Genomic DNA, 22,260 nt, shown 5'->3' on the forward strand with positions numbered 1-22,260 from the left:
CTTCTAGAAAAATAAATAGCTATTTTTTATATGAAGCAACTAGTGGTACAGCATTTAAAAAAATATATATATATATATTTTGTATTTTTAGGGCCGCACTCATGGCATATGGAGGTTCCCATGCTAGGGGTCCAATCAGAGCTGTAGCTGGCGACCTACACCACAACCACAGCAACACAGGATTCAAGCCGCATCTGCGACCTACACCACAGCTCACGGCAATGCAGAATCCTTATCCCACTGAGCAAGGTTAGGGATCAAACCTGCATCCTCATGGATACTAGTCGGGTTTGTCAACCACTGAGCCATAATGGGAACTCCCAGCATTTTTAATAAAAACTTTTTGGTGGTTATGATTATGAAGGTTTGACTCATTTCTTATGGATCATTTTAAAATGTGTGATTTGGGTAGGATGATGTACAGTTAGCAAGCTGGAAAAACGTGATAAAATGAATGGATGGAATCATAAGAAGGAAAATTCTGCAAGGTGAGACAGGAAGAAGAGCTGTGAGGGATGCTTTAAGCCCGAAAAGTGGGCCCCAGGGAGTTAAAAGAGTGGGGTCAGCAGAGCTTCTGTAGTCCAGTCTCATGGGAAACTTTGGGATAAGCTACTATGACACTATAGGTGAACTCTAGGCTAGGTGTCATTGCCCCACCACCTCCCCTCTGCCAGGGCCTGCAGCTGGGAACAGTGACACTGTTTTCTTGGAGCTACTACCAGAAAGTCAGTTCATGGGGTTGCCCCAGGAAGTAGAGAGGTGGAGATGGAAAGATGCTATGAAGTTTTCAGATTTGTGTTTAATCCGTTCAACTGTCCCATGAACTAAGGAGTATCATTCTCATTGTATCAATGAGGAAATTGAATCACAGAGAAGGTGAAAACTAGCTCATGAACACAAAGTGGGGCTGTAACCCCAGCTGTTTAACTCCAGAGCTGATGATAATAACCAGTACTGGACTCCTGCAGAGCCTGGATAGCACACTTGGTGCCTAGTAACCACTCTCTGAGGATTAGTTATTAACAGGGTCAAGGTGAATCGTGGAGTGAGTGGGCCAAAGAGAAATACCTGAAGCAACAATGATAATGACAGCAGCAGAGAGCAATGGAACTTTTTCAGAAAGCACTGGAGACCAGAGACACTTCAACAAGAACCAGGAGAGAGCAGAGCAACCAGGTGAAACAAAACCAAAGGGGAAAGCAATATGAACATCAACATGTGCTCCAAGGTAAAGCAACAATTTCTGGGAATGCAATCTGCAAAATGCAATGTGTGACTGTGCCTGGGCTCTGCATGGAATACCCCATAGGTACTGACCTGTCAAGAACTAGAGGACACGTCTAGGAAGGGCTGGAGGTAGACCAAGCAAGGAATGTTGGCCAGCTCCCTGACCAGGGATTGCTGTTCCAACAACACAAAAGGACACAGTCTACTTGTGATGTAAAGTTATCAAAGACTTTTAATTTAATCATTTAGTAAATTGTGCCACTGAATTATTCTGAATGACTATCCTCTTATTTGAAGACTTAATTATTCAACCTAATAGGAATTGAGAGACTGTCGTATCCCCTTCATACCGTATTCAGGGAAAGGTCAAGTGAAGCACTTTCATTGTTAGCGTATGATTGAGGGACTGAATGTAAAACTTACTTACAGTTATTTACCAATTCTTCAAATAAATCTTTCAAGGACCCTAAACAGGCAGAACTGATTTAAAGCAAATGCTTGTGTCTGGATGATGACTGGATCTCAGGTTGATACAAAAGCAAGGACATCCATGTTACAAGGCTACCTGCCCCATAAACATCTCCATCAGTTGGTTCTATTGACAACCAGGAACAAGCGAAGATGAGGAGGGGCCAGATGGACTCATAAGTCCTGTTTCATTTGCACACTCACTGTTCAGGGAGCATTGGGGAGAATCCTCAAATCTCTGAGGACACTGGCTAAATTGTACATTACCTCCACCTCCAGCGGACAAACTTTATTGTACATGAGACTCCCCTAACATACTTATTTAAAGGATTCTGCCCTCTCCCTTCTGGTTCTTGGTTAGGTTTGGGGTCCAGGAACTACTACTTTTAACAAGCACTTCTTAGGAAATTCCAGGTTGGACTTTTTTCATGACATTTGGGAATCTTTAAATCTCCCTTTTCATTGAATCATTGCTAAGAAAATAACTAGGTCTTGGCACATGGAAAGACAGAGAAGAAGCTGCTTATTATTTTCAAGAACATAATCAATTTACTTTCAATTTGCGCCCCTGGTAAAGGAATTTATAAATTATATCCCATGGGATCAATGTGAAAAAGAAGAGAAGTATTTGTAATATATATGGTCAGTTACTCCTTTGCTTATAGATAGAAGAGCTTTCTCCAGGCTCCTGCTCTTCTCCTTTCTAAAGGAAGAGAATTCTGCTTTTATATGATAAAATAACAATTCTAGGTTTGCTATATAGCTGTACACATAGCTATGTTTTACTGCAAGTGCCAGAGGCTTAGACCCCAAGTCCCAGCTCTTTTTCTTCCTTGGCAGAATGAGATGACAATCCTGGTGTGATTTACTTGGTGAATTGTGATAAAATCCAATGCAATCACATAATACTGAACTGCCTTAAAAGCAGTTAGTCATAAGATGGTGCTGTTCTTCCTTCTCATATTAGTCATTTAGTCTCCCAGTGTATTTATCTGCCATGCCCATGACATGCCGAAGAAGTTCTGGGGCCAGGAATGAACATGCACCGCGCAGGAGTGACAACACAGGATGCTTAACTCACTGAGCCACTAGGGAACTCCACGGCCTCCCACTTTAAAATGGAGGTCTTAGGAAAGAGGGATTCTATTTCTTTGAAGGGAACTCGATGATTTGAGAACACAAACCATCACGAAAGGACATGAGGGCTGGTTTCTTAATGCAGGAGCCACATCCTTTCTATGAGCTGTTGCATGAAACTGTTTCAAACTCATCATACGTTCTATTCATTAGCAGGGATTTCAGGGCAGAGCCTTTAAGTCTTACCTGGTCAGCTCTGTACCTCTCCTGCAGGATGCTAATTATATATGGAAGTCTGGAGGTGGGGGTGGGGGGCTGGGGGGTGGACCTGGTCCAAGGCCCTCAGGGCTGGGATTCTGAATCCCACTGAGATGCTAATTTTCCTAAGTGGGCTGGGTCAAAGGCCTTCCCTGCCACACCTTTCCAGGTTAATACCCCCATCTTCTCTCAAACTGTTTTTCTTTTATGTGTATTTTGTTGCATGTGGAAGAGCAATATGGGAGTAGAAAAAAAGGTTTTGGGCCAAATAATGCAGTATGGTTGGAAATGCTTTCCTTGTGCAGATTTGGCATAAAAATAAACTTCTCTGGGAGAGGGCTGCTGGTGCCTGTTGCTCATTAATATGCTGAAATGATTTCGCACCCCCCCCCCCCATTTTGAAGGTTCCTTGAGGCGGATTTCTATTCATTTTTTTTTCTGGGGAAAAGATAAAATGGGTGGGGGGAGAGGTGTGAGGGGGCAGGATGTAGAACTTATGCAATATAGAACTTATGAGAAATACTAGCATTTGTGTGGTTCTCTTAGTTACATAAGGCTGAGGAGCTTGGATGTCTACACTGTGGGTTGGTGTCTTTTTAAGAAAAAAAAGCATTTAGGGAAAACTTTCAAGTATCATCAGCTTACTTTGAACTGTAGTTAGCACATGTGGATGTATAGGGCAGGTTTACTTGGACACAGAGATTTGGCAATACTTGCCAAGCCCACATACCACTGGAGAACAAGATACACACACACACACACACACACACACACACACACACACACACACACACACACACACACACACACACACACAGGTCCTCGGTGTATATGTAGGACTTCTTTTTCAGGAATTCCTTTTTAACATTCTAGGGTGGAATATATATTTGATGTGGGCACAGCTACAGAAAAGGAAATTGTATTATGTTTTCATTTTGGTTTTATGAGGATCCCCTGAGTCAAATCAAAGACCTTGATTAGAATGGCACTTACTTAACCAGGACGGAAGCTACATAAGATGGGAGGCCGTGGCTGTCGTGGTCAGCTACGAAACCCTAGTAACTTGGCTTAGTGTCCAACATGTTGGAAGTACCCAGCAAATGCTAGTTGACTGTTCACTTGGGAAGCAGGGAGTTACGTGGGTTCATGGCTTAACAGGTGAGCAGGTACCTGGCTGGGGGTCTGTGTAATCCACAGTGTAGCCATCCAGTTGTAGAAGTTCCTGAGGCTCTGCTTTTTTCTCCCGGTAACTGCACATGGCAAACGTGTACTGACTCACCTGAAAAGGAAAAATATTGATTGTGAGGTTGGTTCTCTAGAGCCCACTTACCTTGGGAAAAAACCCTCCCCGTTCAAACCTGACTTTTCCCGAGGCCCTGCACTCAGGAGCGAGCTTCAAATTAAGTTTCTCCATATCCTGACTGTGTGGCTTGGAGCAAGTTCCATAGCTTCTCTGGTCCTGTTACCTCATCTGTAGATGGATATATCTGAGAACCTATCTTCTTACTGGCCTACTATGTGGATGGATTGAGTGCACATGTGGAATGTGTTTAGAATCTTTTCCTGATGCTTAGGGGGTACTTGATAGAAGGTCGCTGCTATCATTACTGCTGCTGTTTATTGGGTTAAGCTACACAAAATTGTCAGGTTTGTAGGTCAAAACTTGCTGCCAAGCAGCAATGTTATAGGTTCTGCCTAATATGACTTGGCTGAAACCATCAAGCTCTCAGGCACAAACCAGGTCTTTCAGACAGAAGTCAGGGACTAGACTTTTATTTATTTGTGCCCCCCTTTTCCTTTAGTATTTTACCACTTGCAGGCCAATTCTCGGCGCGGAGCTGCGCCTCTCACTCCTTGCCCCCCTTCCCACTGAAGGAGTGATTTTTGTGGTTTTGCAAAGTCTCTGCTCCAGACAAGCGCAGGAGTGACATGCTGTCACAAGCAATGAGTGCTTGATCTCTAGGTGCCAGTCATGGTAGAGCTACCCTCAGCCCCAGATGGCGTGGCCGTTGTCACTGGTGCAGCCCTCACGGCCTACATGGGTATCCACCATGCCAGTGCTAGGCGGCTGCAGGCCGGCCTTCAGGATCCTGTCGCTGTGGTACAGCCAGACCCAGGGTGGATACTTGGCTTTTCTACTTCTGGCTTGTCTGCAAGGAGACCTGGGGAGAGCAAGCGTCCTTCCAGCTTTGAGCTAAAAGCTTAGGGGCATATTTACCATCCACGGATGTCACATGTCTTGGCAAAGGAGTGCCACATCCCTCATCTCTTAGCTCCTTTTATTAAAAGAGACATTTACTGAGTGAACTTTGATCCCTGCAGGGGATTTTTTTTTTAATCTCCTTCTCCAGGGGTCAGGTTTTTTTCTTTTTCTTTTTTTTAATGGTAAGAAACTGTCTCTCTCAAACCCTGCACACATTTTCTACACAGTCCTGGGCCTGCAGGTCCCAGTAGCAAGATAAAGGGAGTATGTGGGAGAATGTTTTACTGATTGATTTATCTGTTGCTGCCCTCTGTTGGTCCTGATAAAAACTTTCTGCCCAACTTGGGTTTCTTCCTCATGCACACAATTTGTAGATCAGTAACTTACATTACAAGGTCTTGATGGGCTTCAAGGGAAACATAAAGCCACTAAGAGTATCATCATATGTGGATATGTAGTATTCTTTGTGCTAAGTAGAATGACCAGTAACATCTTCTAAAAAGGATGAAGAGTGCAAGTTTTGGAGGCAGGGTGTCACATAGGCGCAGGTCCCAATCCCAGCCCTCATAAGCTGTCATCTATGTACCTCAGAGTCCTCATCTGTGTTTTACCTGTGTCTCACTGTGGCTGGAGGATTAATAGAGTGTTGATGGGCTTATCACACTGTGTGTGACACTCACCTAGCAAATATTCAATATATGTATTTATATAAGCAGTTTCCTTGCATTTGGCACTAACATTCTAAAATAAAATAGCTGAGTAGGTGTATTTGGCTACTAGATTTTAAATCCTTTGAAGGCATGCCAAGAGAGTTATAGAGTTATATGTCATGGTTATATTCTCCTTGCCATAAGTAATACTACCATGTAATGGGCACTCACTACTTGAATCTGACTGGTTCTAGAAAGTTAAGTGTGTATAATCCAGTTAAGAAGTTTTCTTTCTACAAGATTTACGTTATTCCCCTGGACAGCTGACCCCCCAGGTTACATGGCATGACAGTGAACACAGATATTGCTACAGCTACGCAATGATTTTTTTTTTAACCTCTCTGGCAATACAGAGATGATATAGTTTGTTAATGTGATGATTAGCCAAACAGAGTTTCAGACACTCACTCGAGATCAGAAAAATATCACAACAGAAGGGTGTTATTTCAAGATTCAGGCATTTACTATTACTACACGCTTGGGGCTTTTGGATTTTTCCTTTTCTATTTCAGGTCCTTGCTTCTTGGAGTGCTGTAGGCTGCTGCCCCCTTCTGGTAATATTGTTGAAGTTGTTCTGGACAAGTCGGGGTTCAAAGAAACTTGGGTTTATTAGGACCATTTAAATTTGGAATTTGTTAACTTACTTTAGGGGAAAAAATGAGATGAGAAGAAATTATTTATTTTGGAATATTTTTAGTTACTTCAAGGTTGGATTTTCTAGAGCACTTGAAGTGTTTGAGAGCTTGCTGACATTTTTTTTTTTTTTGAGCTTCCATAAGGCATCAATCACTGAAAGCTACTCCCAAAGAAATGCATGTTTCTCTGCCACAGGATAGTTCTATTTAAATGGTATTTTGATGAAAAGTTAATGAGATAGCAAGTACTGTTGTAATAATGGCATAGAAGAGCCTTGAAAGCATGCTGGAAGAGAGGATGGAATAGAAAGATCTAGTGATCTCAATGAATCCATTGATCTCAATGACCAGAAGGTGCCTGAAAGTGCACTTTGGAGAGAAAAGCTTACGAGAGTCCAGTTTTCACAGTTTTGGGATTTTCAGCTGCTTAGTACCTTCTCCTGGAATTGTGAGATGGAATGTTGGGACTTCTGAAGGTACAATCTTTTTTTTTTTTTTTTTCGTCTTTTGTCCTTTTTAGGGCCATACCCGTGGCATATGGAGGCTCCCAGGCTAGGGGTCTAATCGGAGCTGTTGCTGCTGACCTACGCCAGAGCCACAGCAATGCCAGATCTGAGCCGTGTCTGCGACCTACACTTCAGCTCACGGCAATGCTGGATCCTTAACCCACTGAGTGAAGCCAGGGATCAAACCGCAACCTCATGGTTCCTAGTTGGATTTGTTTTTGCTGCACCATAATGGGAACTCCAGAGGGGACAATCTTTGAGGATTTTTTTTTTTTTCAAAGGTGGCTGGATCTCAGATACACAAGGAACTCCTCAGCTCATTTCCAAACACTAATATAAACTAGGAAAAGGTTTGAAAGAATGTTTCCTAAAGAGTGGACTGAGGCATCTTCAGTAGAGTATGTGTATGTAAAGGGGGGATGAGGTTATACAAATGCACATTCATTAAGTCAGACCAACTGAATCGGAAACTCAGGTCCAGGTGGGCTTCAGGAATATGTATTTTCCATAATTGTCTCAAATATTTCTTAATGCATACTGAAATTTGAGAACTGCAGTTTTAACAAACAGGAACTATCTCAAAACTTTAAAGTTGCCTTGAGTTTCAATATATTTAGAGTTGGGGTATGAGATAAGGGGACAGTCCTTTCTTGTCCCTAATTTGCCCCTCTTCTTCCTCCCACCATGCATGAAAGACTAAAACACTTGGATACACAATAATAAATACATTTTGGAGTTCCCTTCTTGGCGCAGCGGAAATGAATCCGACTAGGAACCACGAGGTTGCGGGTTCCATCCCTAGCCTCGCTCAGTGGGTTAAGGATCCATCATTGCCATGAGCTGTGGTGTAGGTCACAGACGTGGCTCGAATCTGGTGTTGCTGTGGCTCTGGTGTAGGTCAGCAGCAACAGCTCCGATTAGACCCCTAGCCTGGGAACCTCCATATGCCACAGGTGCGGCCCTAAAACAAAGACAAAAGACAAAAAACCCCACAAAAAACATTTTGTCTAAGTCCTCCTTCCTTGCTTTTACAATTGTTCTTTGAGAATGACTCAGCTGTTATTTTTTTTTTTTTTGTCTTTTTGCTATTTCTTTGGGCCACTCCCGCGGCATATGGAGGTTCCCAGGCTAGGGGTCTAATCAGAGCTGCAGCCGCCCGCCTACGCCAGAGCCACAGCAACGTGGGATCCGAGCCTTGTCGTCTGCAACCTACACCACAGCTCACGGCAACGCTGGATCGTTAACCCACTGAGCAAGGGCAGGGACCGAACCCGCAACCTCAGGGTTCCTAGTCGGATTCATTAACCACGCGCCACGACGGGAACTCCTCAGCTGTTATTTTTATTGAACCCTGGTCCCTAACCCTTGTCCAAAGCTCACATACAGACATCTTAGAAAAAAGTTCTTAATTTATGGAAGATTCATCCATGCATTCATTCAACAAATACTTTGTGGCTGGGAATATAAAGAGGTACAAAACCAGCTATGGTTTCTGGCCTCACGTCTAGCGGGAGGTAGACATTAATCACATTATCTGAGAAATGTGTAACTTTAATGATGCTAAGTATTAAAAAGAAATGTATGGTACTGTAAGAGCCTGGGGATTTGGTCTAGCTGGGTGGTCAGGAAGGCTCTCATGAGGGAGCAATGACTGCCTGAGTGAAGATGTGAGGTTGGAGAAAGATTTTATGAGGTGAAGCACAATCCCTGGGGACTAGTGACCATTTTTAATGTAATGTGGTTGTGAAGGAAGGATCACAGAGTCTAAATTCCATATTCTTGATGAACAGCGACACAAAAGCCTTATGGTGGAGCAGAGAGAAAATAAGTTTTGTAGCTATAAAGACTAAGATTTTTATCCTTAGATCTGTTATTTTCTAGCTGTGTGATCTTGGGCAGGTCAGTTAACTGTGCTGGACTCAGTTTTATCTTAAACTGGAGATGATGATAATATCTGTGGGACACATTTTATGTCTATATGTAGAGCATTCATCTCCCTCTGGTAACTAGAGCCTGATTTTCCTTGGGGAACCACCCTCTTTTCCACTGCCAGCCCATTTAGTGTGTCCAAAGCTAATTGTGCCTCTAGCTGGAGGCAGAATGGGTAGAACAGGTGGTCCTGGCCAGTCAGTACCTCCTTAGCTGCAGTGATTGGTTCAGGGATGAGCACATGACCACATCAGGCCAAGAAAGCTTAGTCGGGGCTTCTGCTAAAACTATTGGGCATGAAAAGCTGTTTTTCCTCTGCAGGTGCTAAACTGTTTTAAGTCCTGACCTTCCAGAGTCACTTCCTGGGACTTGCTTGAGGATGAAGCTGGCTTAGAGCAAAGCATAATCAAGAGACTGTATAGATGAGAAGCTAAGTCTTGGTGACTTTGTTTGAGCTCTGGACCTAGCTAGGCCAGAAAACTCTTTAGTTAATAATTTAATTAACTAACCTATATAAATCTTCCTATTCTAAACTTAAGCTAGTTTGGGATGATTGTCATCATTTACAAACAAAATATAAATATAAATGCCCTTTAGGGCAACCGTGAAGTCAAGTGAGAAGAATAAACATTCATCCAGAGTTAACAAATCATTCACTGACTTATAATGTCTTACAATTCACCTTTAGAGTTAACTTATTTTAATACTATTTTCTGGATGGCAACTGTTGTATTATGAGGTATTTTATATTATTAGACAATATCTTATCTCATTCAGATTTAGATTTTTTTTTTGGGGGGGGTCATGCACAGGCATATGGAAGTTCCCGGGTCAGGGATTGAACCCAGGCCACAGCAATGACAATGACAAATGCTCCACTGCTAGGCTACCAGGGAACTCTGGGATTTAGATTTTTTTGATGCAGAAAAAGAATTTTTAGGCTTTATATTATCTCTAGGGAATCAGAAATAGGATATGGATTTAGTGACCACATTGATTCTGAGCAAGATGAGTTCTAAGACATTATATATGCATAAATCTTTTTGAGCACAGGCCCATCTAAGCACTTGGAGTCATGGAAGACACCTAGAAGCAGAACACAAGTGTTAGGTTTCACATTGGCTGTCTGTGAGCCATTGACCTTGGACATGTTATTTAACCAGCCTCTGCCCCAGTTTCCTCCAATGAGAAATGGACATAAAACTTGTCCTCACTAGAGCACAGAAGGGTTGTGAAGATCAGCTTGATGACCGCTTTGTAAACTCCAAGGCGTCATATAAATACAAGAAGTTCTTATCATCATTAGAGGAACCAGAGGATACTATGGTCTGTATAACGCTAAATGGGAAAAAAATACCTTGGATATATTTTGGATGAAGACCAACCAAAAAACTGATTTTAATGAGAATCTTTGGGGCATGGGAGAAAAAGATGCTAGAGGTAAAGCTTTCATCACTAGCAATGGTTTGGCTGCAGTTCCTAACAATGGTAATGGTGTGTTTGGTCCTTAGCATGGCCCCGAGGGTTTAGAATGAATTTACCCAGCAATATCTTAACTCAAGGTCCTAGGGACCCATTTTCCCTCAATCTTTGTTAGGATCTGCAGCCATGTTCAGAGGGCATATATTGGAATTTCAAGGAACACAGGTGAGAGGCTTTGTCAGGCCATTTACACATAATCATAATCATCTTTTTAGCTACTCTGATGCTCTAGTCCTTGGAGAACATGAGAGGGTGTGGTCTAAAGGGAATGGGAGACTTCAGTGTGAAAGGGACAATGACTGACCTCTGAGGCAGTGCTTCTCCAAAGCTGGTTTCTGGACCACCTGCATCAGTGTCTCTTGGGCTGCTTGTTAGGCATGCAGATTCCTGAGCTCCATCTCAGAATCTACTCTGCATCAGAGACTTCTGGATGGTCCCTGGGCATCTGTATTTTAAACAACACTCAGTGCAGGCAGGCCTGGACCTACTCAGAGCACATGTGGAGGAACACTGAAGTCTTTGGCATAGAAACACTCTGAAGCTGCTTCATTCCCTTCAGAGATGGCAGGGCAGATTCCAGGCACATCCATCATAATTTCAGCCTTAGTCCTTAAACACGGGAACTGCTGCTTTGGCTCAACACCCCTCGAGGAGTGGCCTTTGTTCTTTGTTAGTGGGAAGCCTGTTTACAATCTAACTTTTGTTTCCCAAAGTAGTAGCTCTGGAAGAGAGAATTTAATACTTCTGCATTACAGACAAAGATGGAGACTACATGCAGATTTTGTGTGTGTGTGTAAGAGAGAGAGACTGAGAGAAAGAGTGAGGGAAGGAAGGAAGTGGAAAGACTCAGGGAGAGGGGAAAGAGACAGAGACAGATACAGAGACAGAGAGATTGGAAAGTATGTGTTGCCAGCTCTTTATAAAAACACTGCCTGAGACCTAACATCTAAATGGACAGGAACAAGCCATCAGCAAGTCACCTTAGGCAGAAGTGCTTCCTGTGTGGCGGTTTGACACTGTCCTCCACAGAGATCCCTCTGAGGCTCCTGGGGAGCAGGGACAGGGTTGGGGGAATCTGCTTCCTTCCCCGGCTCCCTCACCCTTCCCCAGATTTGACCAGACTGGCTCTCCTGTTTTTGCTTCTGCATTCTGAGTTTCTGTGGAATGGTGTGGTGGCTAAGAAGAAACTGAAAATCGTTTGTATGTAAGACTGAATTCAACACTGTAGGCAACTGTGGGCAGTGATTGTCACTGCTTGAACTGTCATCTTTCTCTTCAAGCAACTTGGGATATTTCTGCTTTCCCCGAACTGAGCCAGGATAGAAGGCCATGAACTTCTCTCCGGTACCTCTGTTGACATTGGGGTTGTTTCAAAGGCGTTAAGTTTTTTTTAACCCCTGTAAATGTCATCACTTAAACAGTGAACAGGGAAAAATGAGAAGAATCAAAAAACAACGTTGTGAAGTTCCTGTTGTGGTGCAGCAGAAACAAATTTGACTAGGATCCATGAGGATGCAGGTTCAGTCCCCAGCCTTGCACAGTGGGTTAAGGATCTGGCATTGCCTTGAGCTGTGGTGTTAAGGATCGCAGCCGTGGCTCAGGTCCCGTTTTGCTGTGGTTGTGGCATAGACCAGCAGCTGTAGCTCTGATTCGACCCCCAGCTGGGGAACTTTCATATGCTGCAGGTGCAGCCCTAAAAAGAAAAAGAAAAAAAAAAAAAAAAAAAAAAAAGAAACACACACACACGCACTGAAAAAAACCAAAACCCAATGTTGTATTTTTGAGGCAGACCACCAAAGTTTCTCTTAGACATTGTTGTGGTGAACAGGATAAACATGGAAACAGAATACCTGAGTTCTCCTCCTGGCTCTGCCATTACCTTTATGATGGTGGGGCTGTCATATTACCACTGCAGGCCACAGGAGGTGTGAAGGGGAGAACTGAATTTAGGTTGAATCATAAGGTTTATTTTGGAGGATCCCTTTATCCAATGCACCTCTATGGCTCTTTAAAGTGGACGAGAATCACATGGATATGAAACATCTCGTGAAATGCTTATAGGAGAGATGCTGAGCTTTGGATGGGGTTTGGATGCTCTTTTATGATTTCAGAAGTGAGCACAGAGTTTACTTTGTAGCTGCTGAGTGATTTTTATCTTTTCCTGGTAAAAGGTTCAGTGTGAAGACACTGAAATATCTGTGTTCCAATGGTACTGTCTGAAATAATCATTCTTTTCCTTTTGGTTCAGTATATTGTAGAGACATGGCCTCACTAGTATTTTCAGCACAATTCCTTATTTTTTTTTCCCCCTGTAGAGTTTTTTCTTCTCTAAAAATTTCCCCAAGATAAGAAGCATTTTCCAAAGTGAGAGGTCAGTTACATCTCCCAAGTACTCTGTTATTTTAAAGATTCTCAGAGAAAAGTCTTATGTCTAATAATTGGCTACTGCAGGGTGGGAGGGGAGGATCTTGTCACATGGCAAGGCCACCTGTCCCATTTCCTCTGGGAAGGTGTCACCAGCCACTCTTCAGGCCATTTTCCTTTCTCAAAACCACTTGAAGCATCACCTGGACTCATGCTGTCTTCCTTTTCATTCTTTCTTCCACCAAGAGTCCCCTGAATGGCCAGGCCAGACACTGAGCTGGAGTGTATGTGTGTGTGTGGGTGTGTGGGTATGTGTGCATGTGTATGTATGGTGGGGAGAGGGCAGGACAGCTAGATGAATCAGAAACAGAACTGGCTCTGAAACAACACAGAGTCTGTGGAGGGAGGCCAGGCAGACCCACAAGTGGTTCTATGAAAGCTATGAGGCTACGTGAGAAGCATGGAAAAGGGAGAATCCTCCATAATATAGCACTGCCTCTTCTCATGTCTCTTGTCTCTTCACTTAAAAGCTCTCTTTAGAGTGGATATCACCCATTTTTGCCTGCTCAGCATCCATTTCTTTTTCTGGTAATGGGCATCCTGATTTTGTCTTGGAGACAGCTCCGTGATTCAAGGCGCCATGGTCCGCCCCTGGGAAAGCTGGGTATGTGACAGGGATGGACCAGTCTAACTCTCTCTCTCATGTGACCCTCAAAAGGAGATGCAGGGATAGAGAATGGTCAGAGCTGACTGGTCTTTCAGCCGCACCAGTGACACTGGCCATGGTTCCCACTATCTGAATTTCTGGGACTCCTCTGGGTTGTAGCTTTTTCTTTTTTTTTTTTTTTTTTCCTTTTGTTTTTTGTCTTTTTAAGGCTGCACCTGCGGCATATGGAGGTTCCCAGGCTAGGGATCCGATGGGAGCTGTAGCTGCCATCTACATCACAGCCACAGCAACGTCAGATCCAAGCCCTGTCTGTGACCTACACCACAGCTCACAGCAATGCTGGATCCTTAACCCAGTGAACAAGGCCAGGGACCGAACCCAGCATCCTCATGGATACTAGTCGGGTTCACTAGCCACTGAGCCGTGATAGGAACTCTGGTAGTAGCTTTTTCAACTATCCTATGATACAACAGCCTTCCAATGCACTTAAAAAAAAAAAAGCCCTTAAATACCTGGAGTCCATTTCTGATGTTTGCCTATAAAGAACTCTTACAGAACATTTAGATAACAGGGGTGGCTATGCTGGTATGGGAACAGGGAGTATATGGGAAATCTCTGTACATCCTTCTCAAGTGGTCATAAGCCTAAAACTGTTATTAAAAAAAAATCCTTTAAAAAGAGATTTTGAAAAGAAAAAAAAAAAAAGCTCCAGGCAGGATGGGAGGGAGAGGAGAAAGCTGTGATGAAATTCTGCTCATAGAAACTTAAATCAGCTACTAATCCAGAATTGCACAAGGAGAACTGTTCTAGGCACTAGAAGATTTCAAAGGGTTGTCTTCAGGGGGTTAAAGTCTTGTTACTGAGATAGGACAAAAACTTGAGAAGTTAAATAAAAACAAAAGATGTAACTTCCAAAACTGTGAGATAAGTAAAGGGAATTAAGTAGAAAAAATTCACACACACACACAAGCGCATACTTGCACAGTGCCACCTCCCCCCCCCCCCCGCCCCCCGGCCAAACTCTTTGGACATGAGAAACCAGGACTCCTAGTTCTTTTCTAAGACCTACTAATGTGCCCTCCACAAAATAAGCACTCAGTCGATAATGCTCAGCTGATACTCTGAGGAAAAGTCTGTCAGGGTAAAGTGGCTTCTGTCACTTCACTGTAGCTTACTGGAATGGCTGGGAATAATTCCAGAATTTTGCTTTAATTCATTTAAAGTTTTTTCTGTATCCCACAGCAGTCCTGAGAACAAAGATGACCTCTTGCTCACAGCCAGAAGGATGCAGTTTGCCTTAGAGGTACAGGCGAGCCTTGAGTAGATCTGTAGAAGGTCTAGCCTTAGAAGCTCAGGGTTGGCAGAACTTTCAGGACCATGTAGTCCTAAGAGGTGGCTGCTTTATTGTGAGTTTTCAGAGTTGGCAGTGTTTAAAATACTAGTCAGTACTTATAGACAGCACAGTAACTGGGGAAATACCTTTAGTCATGAAATTAAAGATGACTCACATTGTGACATCTTTCAGAGTACAGCAAAATTATTTTTTGGCAGATCGAATTATAGTTTACATGCTCTGATGGAGCTTGTAAATTAAAAAGAGGCAATGGCAGATTCCTTTGTAAACTGAAAAATCCTGATGCAAAAAGCAAACAAACCAAAAAAAAAAAAAAAGAGTGGGGAGATTTTCAAGGACACTTATTACCATTTCTGGATTTTTCCTTAACTTCCCAGGAAAGCAACAATACTATTTCTATATTACCAATGTATTATTAATATCAATATCTGGATCTACATATACACAGATCTTCTTTGCTCCATGGTTAATAAACAGTCCCAACTGGGAAAGCCCAAAGTACATCAAAAAGGAAATTCTGCAGGTCTTAGAGTCTGAGTTACATGAACATCCATGAAACAATGTCTATAGTGATTTGCGTTCAAAAAAAAAAAAAAAAAAAAAAAAGGGAAGGGAAGTTGAGGAACAACACGAAGAGTTTGGTTATTGGAAAAGTCTATGTAGAAAGATATGTTTAGACTGTTAAGTATAATTACCAGGGTCTGAAAGCCTCAGACGTCAAGAAGAGTGGAATGCTCTTCTCCAGGTAATTCAAAATCAAACATGTTAAACAATGAAAACATGTAAAAAAGTCCAAGTAAATTCTGACTTTTCTTAAAATGACTACCTTAGTGTGTTCAGAAACAGGAAATTCTTCTAAACCAGTGTTAATGTCCTTAGTGCCATAACCAGGCACATGCCTGCTTCCTTCCAGGGCTCCTTCATTACCAGCAGGGGTGGGAGTTTACTGCCCCTACGTCTTTTACATATTTCTGTATTGTTAGAATGAAAAAATAACAAGCATGCATTGATTTTTAGAATTTTAAAGTGATGTAAAAATAGGACAAGGAAGACAAGGGAGCTCTCGGGGTACTGGAAATGTTCTATACCCCTCTGAATGGTGGTGGCATGGACATAATATACAGAAGTTCACTAGTTAAATGCTTGAGCTTTGTGCACTGTGGGTAAACTATAGCAATTAAAAGCATTAATTAGTCCTATCAAATCTTTAAAAATGATGGCTCTTAAGACTGATATTAAAGTTGAAGCGTTACCTGCACCAGTACAAAAAATCTTTTTTTCCATCTCTTCCAGACATTCTTACCGATGGCCCATAAATACCTAAAGGAAAGAAGAAAGACCAGAGATGCATTAATGCTTGAGCAAGTGTGCTGTTTAACTGTCTTTACTTTGAAGTTGGGTGCTCATAAACAAGGACATATGCATGGCTTGGGAACAGAAAGCACATTCTGCTGCTGTGTGGTTGAGGATAAGGAACAGCAGGTACGATTTACTTTCACTTATAGAAGGAAATGTGGCCCATCATCAGACTTGACAGATTCCTTGACTGATTCCAGAAAGCACCTTGGAAAATGTTACCTTGTGCCTTAATTTGTTTATGTGCTAGAAGTCTTGTAGGTAGGGAAACTCCTGAAAGCTGTTGCACAGGAGAGAAAAAAAAAGTGCTAAATCTTACAACTCCAACTCTTTCTCCTCTTGTCAAGTCTCATTCAGGAAAATCTTGCCTCGTTTGCTTTTCAGTAATTCTGGCAAACACAGGTACACTACAGAAAGGAAGTTTCAAGTAGACATAGAAAGTTCTCTTTACAACCCTCCCTCTCCCCCAAATGCTCTTCTGTTGGTGGAAATTAATCTTTAGAGAGAATTTTTTAAAAAGATTTTAAATTAATTAATTAATTAATTTATTTATTTATTTTGCTTTTCAGGGCTCCACCTGGGGCATATGGAGTTTCCCAGGCTAGGGGTCTAATGGAAGCTACAGCTGCCAGCCTATGCCTCAGCCACATCAGTGCAGGATCTGAGCCTCATCTGCGACTGACACCACAGCTCACGGCAATGCCAGATCCTTCACCCACTGAGCAAGGCCAAGGATGGAACCCTCAACCTCACGGTTCCCAGTCAGATTCTTTTCCACTGCTCCACTGTGGGAACTCTGAGAGAAAATTTTTTTAAAAGGAGGATTAAGAAATACAAAGCCACACTTCAAAGCTATCTGAAGTTTTTATTTATTTATTTGTCTTTTTAGGGTTGCACCCATGGCATACGGAAGTTCGTAGGCTAGGGGTCCAATCTGAGCTGCAGCTGCTGGCCTACACCACAGCCACAGCAACATCAGATCCAAGCTGCATCTTCAACCTACACCACAGCTCACAGCAATGTTGGATCCTTAACCCACTGATTGAGGCCAGGTATAGAACCCTCATCCTAATGGATACTAGTTGGGTTCGTTGCTGCTGAACCATGACGGGAACTCCTATCTGAAGCTTTTATGATCAGTGTTACTAATTCATTCATCAGTTATTCCATTGGTCTTGTGGATTGACACACGTTGAATTGGCATTGATCAAGGAAGTGAGGCTGCTGGTTTTGAGGCTCTACTAGATCAAATGAGGAAAGATCTGATCATACTCAAATCCTTTCTAATCCTCAAGTTCCAACACTGGCTTTACCTGCTATCAAAAACCATCTGTACAACTTCCAAATCCTCACTTCACCTGGAATCATACATAATTTCCACTTTGGAATATAATGAAGAATGTACCTAATTAAAGTGTACACTGTTTGACAAATATCAGGGCCTCTTAGGAGTGGCTGGTAGCTAAAGTACTTCCGTTTTGGACCAGAGACCCAAGTCACTTGGGTCCTTCTGCTTCTTCAGGCTTACTCACTCCTCAGTCAACAAGGACAGCTGTGAAGTTGCTTATGCTGATCAGACCTCTACTCTTTCAGTCCCAGACCACACTTACTGCCATGGACAACCCAAGACGAAACTCAACCCCCACCCCCTTTTTAGGGCCGAACCTGCATCATATGGAAGTTCCCAGGCTAGGGGTTGAATTGGAGCTGCATCTGAGGTCTACATCACAGCCACAAGCAATGCCAGATCCAAGCTACATCTGCAAGCTGCATTACAGCTTGAGGCAGCACCAGATCCTTGACCCACTGAGAGAGGCCAGGGATCAAAGCTGCATCCTCACAGAAACAATGTTAGGTTTGTAACCTCCCGAGCCACAGTGGGAAGGAACTCCCAAAGATGAAACTCTTGATGGGTTTCACTAGAATGATTTTCATCCTCCTCCTGGCTGTGAGACTGATCCTACCATCTGCAATTCTAGCATGAATTTCCCTGCTGAAATTCCTTCAGTGAATCTCCCCTGCTTACACAAAAGGAGCCCTCATGTTTGGCCATTCACCTGTACTTTCATGATTTATTCCAAATCAGTCCATCTATTGTATGATTGACTTACCTTTTTTCTTTAAATTGATTTAACATAGAATCAATTTGTTTTGAAAGGAAATTTTATATTGTAGCTTTGATATACTCATATTATATAACATACATTAAAATACATAAATAACTGTTTAACTAATATATGCTTGTCTGTGTATCATTGAACAATCTCATGTACCATCAGTGGTAAGAATATACTTGGGGAAATCTTCACCAATAGAGACCAAATGAAGCATCCTGACCTGGTCTAAAAATGTCTTTGTTTCCTGGCTATGCTTCACTTTCTAAATTCAGCTTCTACCCTGAGATTATCTGCAATTTCTGACCACATCATAAAGTTTCAGACCCCTATGAGTTTGCACATGTTATGGTGCCTGGCATACCTTCTCTCTGATCCTTATGTTAAAATTCATACTCTTACTTAACATCATTGCCTTTTTGGGCCCCACAAATAATTCTGCTGGAAGTTACAATGATCACCCTGCTATAATTTGTTTTCGTATTCATTGCTCCTATTGGACTATGAGTTCCTTGAAGGAAGAAAACTTGTTCTTTCCCCCCCCCCAAATTCTTTCTAAATTGATATATTTTGATATATGGCAGGTCAATATACATTTGTTATATTTCAGATAGTTTTGAGTGCTGTGTGGTCTTGGGAAACCAGAGCAACCTTTATAAAATCCTCTGATGAGTTTCAGACATTGCATAAAGACACAGACTCCATTGCCAAGTTCTTTGAGTTTGTTCTCTGCACAATCCCAAATAGATCCTATCTATTTCTGTCTTCACTGTTATTCCCCATTTGAGCTTCCATCTACTCTACCTGGGCCACAGCAACAGGCTCCTATCTGGTCTTCCAGCTTTCACTCTAATTCCATTCATTACACAGCAGACAGAGTGATCTTTTAATGGGTTAAACAGATCATGAATACACCCATTCTAAACAAGGATGGGAAACTATCAATGGGTTTTAAGCAGGGGAGTGACACAATTATGTTTCTATTTAAGATGATACCAGTGGCTGCTCAGTGGTTAATGCACTGCAGATGGAATGGTTAAGAGGTAAATCAAGGACACTAATGAGATGGTTACAGTGGTACAGGCAAGAGAGAGGGTGGTGGCTGGACTGAGGTTGAGGTCCTGGAAATGATTGGCTGGTTGGTAAATTTATCAGCCCAGAGGCCAGCATGGTTGGCTCTGGTTACACAGATCAGCTAGACAAGTTCTCTTAACCTTCTTGAAATAAGGCTATTATGTATCCATGGCAGAAATGGACATAAAAGGGAGCCTTAGCCAGGCCTAAGAAGAGACAGGGTTAGTGGCCTGTATGGATTGGGAGTATAATCTTTCTCACTGTTGTTGGGAATGTAAATTGGTAGAACCACCATGGAAAACAGTATGGAGGTTTCTCAGAAAACAAAAAACAGAACTACCATATTATCCAGCAATCCCACTCCTGGGCATACATCCAGACAAAACTATAATTCAAAAAGAAACATGCACCCAAATAGTACCAGCGCTATTCACAATAGCCAACACATGAAAACAACTGAAATGCTCATTGACAGATGAATGGATTAAGATGTGGCACATATATACAATGGAATACTACTCAGCCATAAAAAGAATGAAATAATGCCATTTTTAGCAACATGCATGCAACTAGAGATTATACTGAGTGAAGTATGTCCGAAAGAGAAAGACAAATACCATATATCACTTACATGTGCAATCTAAAATATGGCACAAATGAACCTATCTATAGAACAGAAACAGACTCACAGATACAGAGAACAAACTTGTGGTTGCCAAGGGATGGGGGAGGAGCTAGGAGTTTGGGGTTAGTAGATGTAAACTATGACATTTAGAATGGATAGGCAGTAAGGTCCTGCTGTATAGCACAGGGAACTATATCCAATCTACTAGGATAGACCATGATGGAAAAGAAAATAAAATAAGAATGACTGAGTCACTTTGCTGTATAGCAGAAATTGGTATAACACTATAAATGAACTATACTTTAATAAAAAATTCAAAAAAAGAGCATACGGAGCTCCTTTTGTGGCTCATTGGTTAACAAATCCAACTAAGAACTATGAGGTTGCAGGTTCGATCCCTGGCCTCACTCAGTGGGTTAAGGATTCTGCCTTGCCATGAGCTGTGGTGTAGATTGCAGATGAGGCTTGGATCCCGTGTTGCTGTGGCTCTAGTGTAGCCCGGTAGCTACAGCTCTGATTAGACCCCCTAGCCTGGGAACCTCCACATGCCACGGGTGTGGCCCTAGAAAATACAAAAAAAAAAAAAAAAAAAAAAAGAAGCATAGTCTTCTCATTCTATTTCTGCTTGTTAATCTGAGATGTTGGACAAAATGTAAAACTACTTGATGCTATGGAAAACAGAGTTGGGAAAGGTTCCTCTCTTGTAGAGTTGTTGTGGGGGTTAAATGGGATGATGCTGGTGAGGTATGAGTACAAGCAATGGCAGGAAATAGATGCACAATAAATTTCAGCCTATTATAAAACATCCTAGGGGAAAGCATAACATTACTACTAGTTAATAAAAGCTAAATATGTGACAAGAAATCTCCTTGGATATAAGTACCTGGGCAAATAGATGAAATAAAAGATAAATAAAGACAATGGGCAGAAGATTTCATAGTTTTAGTAATGCCTGGTAAAATTTTAACAGTCTCATACCTTTCTGGCAGCTACTACCCATTTTTTCTTTCTTCTAACTTGAACTCACATAAAGAGATGCAAAACAACAAACACAGCTACTACAGCTAATGTGTTTAAGTTTTAACTGATTAGAATGGAAGTAGGAAGAAGAGATCACTTGAACCCATAGGATATAATTCCTATGAATCATTATTTTTTCCTGCATTATAAAGATATTAGTTACTTCTGGGTGAAGTCTTATCAGTCTTTTGTGTTGTGCCAGGAACTTTACATGAATTTACTACACCCACCTGGAGGGGTTAGCTTGAATCTGGAGCCATGCTGCCCAGGTTCCTGTGCGACCTTGGCCAAGTTACTGGACTTATCTCTATTTCAGTTTTCTAATTTCTACAATGGAGATAATGATTATGGTACCTTCTTCAAGTGTTGTTGTGAGGATTAAAGCAGCTAATGAAATATAAAGTCCTTAGAACAATATCTGGCACAAAGTAAGCACTTATTACTAGGTATGTCATTATGTTATTATTCCTATTGACTCTTGAGGAACCTGACTTCAGAAAGTTCAAGTACGTTCCCCAGGGTTCCAAGTCGGTGAGTGACATTGCCAGAACTTACACCCAGAACAGTTTGGTTCTAGAACACCCTCCTCAGCACGCTACTCTTCCTCTTACTATGGATGACAAATGTTGCTTTCTTTATTGAACTAGGAACATGACTGGATATTCTAATCAAAAAGAGAAGATTTCTGGTTGAAGGCTACTGAATGGGAAAGATGAGTGGGAACAGAGAAAAATGAACAACTCTCCTTTGGAAAGTATCATTTGATTTGCAGGAAGGAGGGGCTTTCTCTCTGACATTTTCCTCAGCATTCACTGCTAATTTGGCACAAATCAGGAGGTACCAAAACCAAAAAAAAATTGAGGGCTACACTGTACCATTTCTGCTAGTCAGTTTTGGCTCTATACTTTCTTAGGTTGATGCATGCTCCTTAAACAGAATGTAAAATACCTGAAGGAGATGGAATTCTGCCACTGGAGACATATAGGGGGCTCCCCTCCCCACTCCAGCTTCTCATTCTATAGACAGATCTACCTGTGTGGGAATTAGTGGACCTCAACTCTCTCTTTAGGCCATCTGGGTATATGGGAAGCTGGATTCACGAACAGATAAATTGGCATTCTAATGCAGTGAGAAGAAGTTTAGCCAATGGGTTGCATCTCAAACTCAAGGTGAAAACACCTAGGTGGGAAT

At 42.0% G+C, this 22,260-nt stretch overlaps 1 protein-coding gene across 26 annotated transcripts in view; it reads right to left on the minus strand.

Moving 5' to 3' along the window:
- The window catches only part of CADPS (calcium dependent secretion activator), a 502,621-nt gene that overhangs the window by 161,175 nt on the left and 319,186 nt on the right, over window positions 1-22,260 (minus strand). For all 26 annotated transcript variants that reach the window (XR_014823443.1, XR_014823444.1, XR_014823442.1 and 23 more), the window contains exons 9-10: window positions 16,134-16,200; window positions 4,201-4,309 (exon numbers count right to left, since the gene is read on the minus strand). Coding sequence is in view for 22 of the 26 variants with exons in the window: in XM_021069166.2 (XP_020924825.1) it covers window positions 4,201-4,309; window positions 16,134-16,200 (176 nt within the window). In the remaining 4 variants the exon portion in view is untranslated. The remainder of the gene's footprint in view (window positions 1-4,200; window positions 4,310-16,133; window positions 16,201-22,260) is intronic.

Source organism: Sus scrofa, chromosome 13 (assembly GCF_054392235.1).
Source record: "Sus scrofa isolate SSC_HxYL_T2T_F1_AM1 chromosome 13, Sscrofa_HxYL_maternal_Yorkshire_Landrace_v2.0, whole genome shotgun sequence".
Lineage (NCBI taxonomy): Eukaryota > Metazoa > Chordata > Mammalia > Artiodactyla > Suidae > Sus > Sus scrofa.